This window comes from Staurois parvus, unplaced genomic scaffold (assembly GCF_062004578.1).
Source record: "Staurois parvus isolate SC_StPar_1 unplaced genomic scaffold, SC_StPar_1.0 ptg000530l, whole genome shotgun sequence".
In the NCBI taxonomy this organism is placed as follows: Eukaryota; Metazoa; Chordata; class Amphibia; order Anura; family Ranidae; genus Staurois; species Staurois parvus.
The window spans coordinates 5,312,501-5,320,000 of record NW_028318326.1 but is presented as its reverse complement, the minus strand read 5'-3'; the positions used below and the strand labels follow the sequence as shown (position 1 = coordinate 5,320,000).

The following is a 7,500-nucleotide window of genomic DNA, read 5'->3' as shown; positions in this document are numbered from 1 at the left end:
TAAATAAAATATTCGCTGAAAATATCGCCCTCGTTGGTTGGTGTTGTACCATCAGTCCTCTCTGCAGCTATCAGTGCAGACTTGGTGGGTATATGGAGTTGTGTGGGGTAAGGGAGTTATCTAGTTAGAGGGGTCTCCTCTCTTTGGTCCGGAGGGGTGACTGAGGTTTTGCTAAGTACTGCTGCAGAATAGGGAAGGAAACTACTCTCTGACCTCTGGGAGGCCGCCGTGCAAGTGAAGTCGGAGCCCCTGCTGGCTGAGCCCAGTGCTGACGCCGTCTGGTTGCTGTGACAACTGAGGCAGGAACAGGGAGCGGAGCCCGGGGCAGAGGCGGCCGCGGCTGCAGCCGCTGCCGCCGCGGCTGCAGCAGTGCTATTGATCCCGGCTGGGGATTGGTACAAACCCGGGTGCCTAAAGCTGCAAAGTAGTTCCGGTCTTGAGTAGGGGTGTGATAGGGCGCGGAAAGTGTCCAGGGGGCGGATGGAGGTGGCAAAAGGGGAAGCCGCTGCCCCGGACGCCGCCGCTGCAGCCGCCGCCGCTGTTACCCCCACGTGAGGGTAGTAGTGCAGAGGCACGTGGGAATGGAAGGGGTAAGGAAGGCTTCCTGTGGCCGCAGCGTGAGTCATCATGTAGGTGTAGAAGCTGGGGTCTGCCGGGTGAGGCCAGGACATGGCCAGACGTTGCCTCTTATCCTTCATCCGCCGGTTCTGGAACCACACCTGCCATTACACACACATAGGAAAACGGGTTTTACTACAGTGCCTGCTCAGCACATGACAACAAGATAGATACACGGTATAATGGAAAACCATGTGGCCGCTTGCCATCTGCTTCTCAATGAGAACACAGGGAAAAATGGCCAGGTTCTTCATATGGAAACTGTCAAAACATCCTCCAGATCTGTTTTAAAGATCGTTCTGAAATGCAGAAAATGTTTCCAATAGGTTGGCATCTGTCCTTAATTTTTGGGAAGGTGCTGGATTTTAGGAAGTACAATGGTCTCTCATACTGGCTCAACTTGTCCCATAAAAAATGAACCCACTGCTACCCAAGTTCGCTGCTCCAAACTGCGAACATTATTGCATTTTACTTTTCACTCTCACCTTTAAAGGCCATCGTTTTATTGCTTTTTAAAATATGGGCTACCTTTCCCTTTGCCATATAATGCATATAGGTTACACCTGTTCAAATAGTGAATTGGAAACCCCTATACAAAACAAACAGGCGTTTTATAAATTAGTTTTTTAATCTTTGGATTTGTAGGATATGTAAAGCACTCCTTCTTTTTTATTATAGTAGTGCTTACAAAAAGCTGATTTAAACATATTTATATCAAATACCATAATTTCGGGAAGTAAAGTGTCAAACATCATAGGTTTATGAGACAAATTATTCTGAAATGTGTCTTGATTTGAGGAAGTATTGCCACACTCAGGTGTTTACTGTTAGAATAGAATGGCTCTGGCTTCACTGAAATCTGGGTAATCAATACCCAGGCAGGCTAATCCGGTATATTTAATAGCACGTAAGAAGCTTACCATTTCGATACACATTACACATTACATAGACTTTGAAATGTTTGTTTTCTATCCAGGACTGCTGTTTTCCGATGCTGCAGATTATAATGAACTCATCATTTCACATTCAGCTACACCCCTGCTAGCAACCGCAGGCCTTGCAAAATTATATTTACTTGAATGCAGTTTCCCTATTTCTTTTTATTCCATTACAATTAATTGTTCTAAAATTAAAATCTGTATTGGAACATTGATCCCATCCTCTGGCTGTAGCTCTCCTTTCTTTTTTTTTTTGCTCACTGCTTTCCTATAAACTAATTTTTTAAAACTGTTTTCTACTTTTAAATGATTTACTGGCCTAGCCCTAAAAGTTGGTATGAAGTGTTACAAGAATGCCCCATGGGACTGGATATTGTTCAGATGTAAAATTGAACTTTGGAATGCTCACATTATAAAACTGGCGTCTGCACTGTTCATTCATTTCATGAATTGTTTAACTGGTTCCAGTGATGAAGTCAGGAGAATGGTGAGCTCCTCTTACCTTGATGGTTGTCTCGGGGAGGTTGAGGGCAGCTGCCAGCTCACATCTCCGGGGCCGTGACACATAATTCTCCCGATAGAACTCCTTCTCCAGCCTGCCGATCTGCTCCCGAGTGAATGCTGTCCTGTACCGGCGCACCTGGTCAGCAGCTGAGCTGGAGCTCCCCACGGGATTATTGAGGCTGCTTAATCCAGAGCTTGCAGAGGAGCTGGTGGTACTGGCCACTGAACCACTCTCTGTGAACCACACAAGCAGGACAAGACTGTCAGAAAGGACTTTTTCAGGAGACAGGCTCAATTCGCAAAACTAATATACCAAGATATGGATCTTTGTTAAGTAAACACTCCAAAGAAAAAAAACACAACAAACAAAAAAAAAACATTTATTTATTGAAATATGAAAAAATTGTTACATAAACTTCTTATCCTTGAATTAAAGTTTGTGAATTGAGAAATACACACACACACACATATATACATACACACACACATATATATATATATATATATATATATATATATATATATATATATATATATATATATCTCAATCATCAACCAACTAATACCTAATACTAGTATAAAATATCTGGTAGCATACCTTTTTTTTGCACTGTATTTTTACACGATTTATAATATTAAGTTTCCATACTAGACTTCTGTCACTACAATGTCATGTTTTGCACTAAAAACCGTGGATGCATTTGTGCATATAGGTGCGGTGTACACATATGGAAGAATGAAATATTCAAGCCTAATGACTGTATTCCCATAAACTATACCTTAGTGTAAGACAACAGGACTTGCATGTGGCTACCATTTGTATAATATTCTCAGGTGTACTGAACAGTATTGACTGAACTAGGAATGTCACTTTTGCAATGTGCATTTTAAGGTAGGAGCTAATAAACAAAAGATGTCCAGATGTATATTTATAGATTTTATAGTTAAACGTGGAAATACACTATAAGTGGAGATAGATTGTCGAACAATAATAATTAAAAAAATGTTTATTTAGGAAAAGTGTTTTTGTGTTATGTAATATGTATAGAAATACAATATTATTGTTGATCCGACCTGGTGATTATGGTAGCTGATTGATATTGGAAATTCAAAACAATCGATAAAAATTAAAGTTCATATATTTAGTTTGCATTCCCATTCTGTAAAAAAAAACTCTTTAAATGTGCCATTCATGTTTTGTTTTTTTTGTTGGGGGTTTTTTTGTTTGTTTTTTTGTTGTTTTTGTTTTTTACCTTTTTTAAGGTTACATTTCTCAGTAATAAAGGCTAATATTGGGAAGTTGAATTAAAAATAGGTGTTGTTCTTGTTAATAGAAAATCTTTACTTGTTATGTTTATTAGAGTTTCTAATGTTTTTATTGGAGCATTGTAGTTTTCTTTATTTTGCGAGTTTCCAATAAGCATTTTTCTAAAATATGTGGAAACGGAGAAAATAATGTTTAGTAAAGGAGGTAATGTGACGACATTTTTAAAAAGGTGTAAATGTTAAGAGACTTGCATAAAAAAATTGGTAAACAGTGCTAGGTAAGAGTTGTGTCCTCCGTGCTCTATATAATACAGTAAGCATATTAAAGTAGATATGTTATAGTAAGTGTTTTATAATAAGTATAGTATAGTAAGTTATACCAACAAAGATACATGGATTAGTAGGAGGCTTACCTTTGCTGAGGGCGTCCTTCAGCTGAGTGCTACTCAGGCTGCTGGGGGAGCGCAGGGCTGAGCACCCCACTTCCACATCACTGCTCATATCTGCTTCTGAAGCCACGTCTGAATACTGGTTGGTTTTCTTCCCCCTGTCAGAGCCGGTGATCTCCGAAGTAGTCTCCCCGTTGGGGTGAGAGATTCCGAACAAAGTGTCTATTTCAAATTTGCCTTTGCTGGGTAGCTCCCCTATAGATCCATGCATGGAGGAAGTTAGCCTGGGACTCAGGCGGCCAGTGTGATGTGCATTTTCCAAGGCCTCCAACACTGCATTCCCAGCTGAGTCGGATAAATTAGAAAGCCTTTTGCCTGTGGTTGGGCTGTGCAGACCTCTTTCCATGAGAATCATCTCTTTTCTTATCCTTTCCATCATCTCAGCTTTGTGAAGAGAGAGAGGGAGAGAGAGGGAGAGAGAGAGAGAGAGAGAGGGAAGAGAAAAAAAAAGTCAAAGTGAAAGGGTTGGTGCTGTAGTAATGATGATGTGCCTGCAGCAGGGGCCAATTCACATTCAGCCTGGCAGTGTCTCTAAATATTATCTTCTTTTTTTCGCGTTGCGTAAAAATTGTAGGATGCCAAAGCGATGGAATGACTGGTCAAAATGACCCATACATCCTTCCCAGAGCAGAAATGTCATTCATCAAAAACTGGGGCTCGTCATTAAGGGATGAATGACGCCGTTTGAATAATCATTTATTGTAACAGTTTTATAAGCAAATAAATATAGGCTCCTGTCAGTTGGCAGTGAAGGCGGGTTCTGAGCAGACAAATAGATCCAGGTAGAGGCAGAGACAAGGAATGAACTGTTCGCTCCTGATCAGATCTTGCTTCAATTGCTGTGGGGTTTGGCCTCTGGGGTGAAATTGACAGTCTGATTAATAAAACGAGCCGAGCTACATTTCCCTTTCATTTAGGGGCATCATTATGCTCTGATTTTTTGTTTTGTTGGCTTTAGAGCCTAATGATGTTGGATTCCTTTTTTTCTATTTTCCATTTTTACTAAAGTTTCAATTTTGAAATTGATAGGCGAAAAATACATGCTGATGTGCATCGAAATTACATTTTATTAAAAAAATATTTAAATATATATTACATTTTTTTTAATCTTTTAATTTACTGCTAGAAAACATGGGAAAGAACACTGCCATTTTCACATTTCTTATTTACTAAGTTCACCCAGTGCATCAGTTTTCAACGATTGCAACATAATGACCTTTCCTAACTCAGTATACCTAATTATAATTACATGTTTAGGTAAGTTTTTTGGTAAATTGATGCCAAAGTAAAAAAAAAAAGAAAAAGAAAAAAGATATTGCGTGTACCTGAACAGATACTGGAAATACAGATTCATGAATATTCTAGTTTTTTACACTACCCCATCTCTTCTTGTTTGTCTCATCTATCTGTATACCTCTATTTTAGCAGGTTATGAATAACCAGAATATATGGACTTTAAGGAGATCATTTGGTTTGTCACTTTTCTGTCCAGTATGCTATATAAACTGGAGATTTGGGTGTCCATTTCAAAGCCAGGTTCTGACCGGATTTCAGATTTGTATGTGAAATTAGATCTGTGTGTTTTTTTTTCTAATGGTTTTGTATACATAAGACATCAGAATGTAGCTTGGTATATCCAGAAGAAATCTGACAGGGATGAAATCGACGGTCCATTACAAGCCTCAGAATATACAGCCCTCAGTCGTTGGAAATTATGGAGAAGTGAGATTATTGTTGTTAAAGTGGCCACTTGAGTCATATTCAATTTCCAGGGGTTGATGACTTAAAAGGAAGACACAGTTATCTTATCCCTGTCGTTTGGCGCCCCCATCAGTTTGACTCTAGGCATTGTTCTTCCAGCCTGGAAGCATACATTCTTTCATCTCAGTGTGTTTGTCTACTTAACATATAAGAAAACAGTTGTACAATAACAATCATTCGGGAGTAATCGTGGCTAATTTACCAAACCTGGAGAAAATAGATTTAGGATAGCTACCGACAGCAAGCAATCTGATTGCTCCAGAGTTTTGTACAACAGCCTATTTTTTTTGTTCCTGCAGTCATCTGTAAATACTAATGAAAGAAGGAATATGCATGTTTATTAAAAAAGAACACCACTTGCTTCCTCCATGGATGTAATTCCTATGTATTCAGCAAATTATGTAGAGCATCAAAGGAGTCGTATTAGTACTGAATAGTTCAAGATAAACTGTGTAGCTTTGTCACTCCCACTAGGCTGACCCTACACTATACAATCTGATTGTACAATCTCCTTTTGATCTACCATCAACTATACAGTGCAAAGGCCTGCCTGATTTAGTACTATTTGAATTGTTGATTAGGTGGGGGTTATTTACTAAAAGGAGAGAGTGCAAAATCTGGTGCAACTATTAAAATAAACCAATCTACTTGTCAATAATCAGACAATCACAGGGTGATTGTTGTAAGTGTGTGACATTTAAAGTTAATGGAATTTTAAAAGTATTTTAAGACACCATGTGGTTGATTTACTAAAGATGGAGAGTGCAAAATCTGGTACAGCTCTACACTGAAACTAATCAGCTTCTATTTTTTTGGTCAATGCTTAATTGAACAAGCTGAAGTTAGAAGTTGATTGGCTACCATGCACAGCTGCACCAGATTCTGAGTGCACCATTTTTAGTAAATCTACCCGGGTGTGTAGCTATATTACATAGTCGGGTAAATCTAATGGTATAGTAATTGAATTATAATCTGAACAAACACCATGCAATCTGACTGTACAATCTCCTTTAGAATTACCATCACCTATGTAATGTAAGGGCCTGCACACTGAATACAAACTGAATTGTTCAGGTTTGTCATCACGATTCATAGTTTTGGTAAAGGAAAAGAGATTGTGCAACCACATTTGAATAAGTATAACAAACATTATAACTTTTGAAGTAATGCAATTACTCCTGACTTTTGTGGATGCATGTGTCTCGTGCTTAAATTGATGTAAGCTTCTCTCTGATTCTTCACACTGGGGACCCAATGTATTTTGTTTCTTGTGTTGGTTGTTCAGCATTCACTAGCACATGTGAGATGTGTAAATCCTACAAATAAAGAAAGATGAAGTTTCTACTGAAAAGAAGTCTTACTGGGGAAATAGGATTTTGGATTTGTAGAGACACTTCGGTGCAATATTAGGGTCTACTGATAACAGTCACATCCCCCTGTATGTAACTGGGCTTCATGGCCTCATGTGTGTCGTCTTTCAATGGAGCTCCAGACTGATAAATGAAAACTATTCTGTGCAGCAGAGAAGGTAATGTGTATGACTTACAGGATACAGACTGGAAACCTTTCTCTTTCTGCAATCATCTGACTCATTTTCTGGTCATTTCTTGGTTTAGGTTAACTGAAAAGCCATGACAACTCTAAGGTTGAAAGTCAATTTGCTAATGTGGTATGTCCAAAGATATTTGAATTTTCCTTCACAGATTTATTCTAAAAACACACAGCCTATATATATATATATATATATATATATATATATATAATGTGTTTAGTTATTAGCTACTGGTGGTAGCAGCTGAAAGATAGATAGATATATATATATAGATAGATATATATGACACCCTGTATCTCTCTCTCTCTCTCTCTCTCTCTCTATATATATATATATATAGGGGTTGATTTACTAAAACTGGAAAGTGCCAAATCTGATGGGGCTGCACATGATAGCCAATCAGGTTCTAACT

At 38.6% G+C, this 7,500-nt stretch overlaps 1 protein-coding gene across 1 annotated transcript in view; it reads right to left on the bottom strand.

Annotated features, from left to right (window-relative positions):
* EVX2 (even-skipped homeobox 2) overlaps nucleotides 1–4,562 on the bottom strand; it is a 5,902-nt gene extending 1,340 nt beyond the window's left edge. Inside the window, exons 1-3 of the mRNA XM_089690375.1 lie at nucleotides 3,740–4,562; nucleotides 2,059–2,294; nucleotides 1–719 (exon numbers count right to left, since the gene is read on the bottom strand). The exon at nucleotides 1–719 is cut by the window's left edge and continues 1,340 nt beyond it. Coding sequence (XP_089546501.1) covers nucleotides 117–719; nucleotides 2,059–2,294; nucleotides 3,740–4,154 — 1,254 coding nt within the window. The 5' untranslated portion in view covers nucleotides 4,155–4,562 and the 3' untranslated portion in view covers nucleotides 1–116. The remainder of the gene's footprint in view (nucleotides 720–2,058; nucleotides 2,295–3,739) is intronic.
* Nucleotides 4,563–7,500: the final 2,938 nt, after the last annotated feature.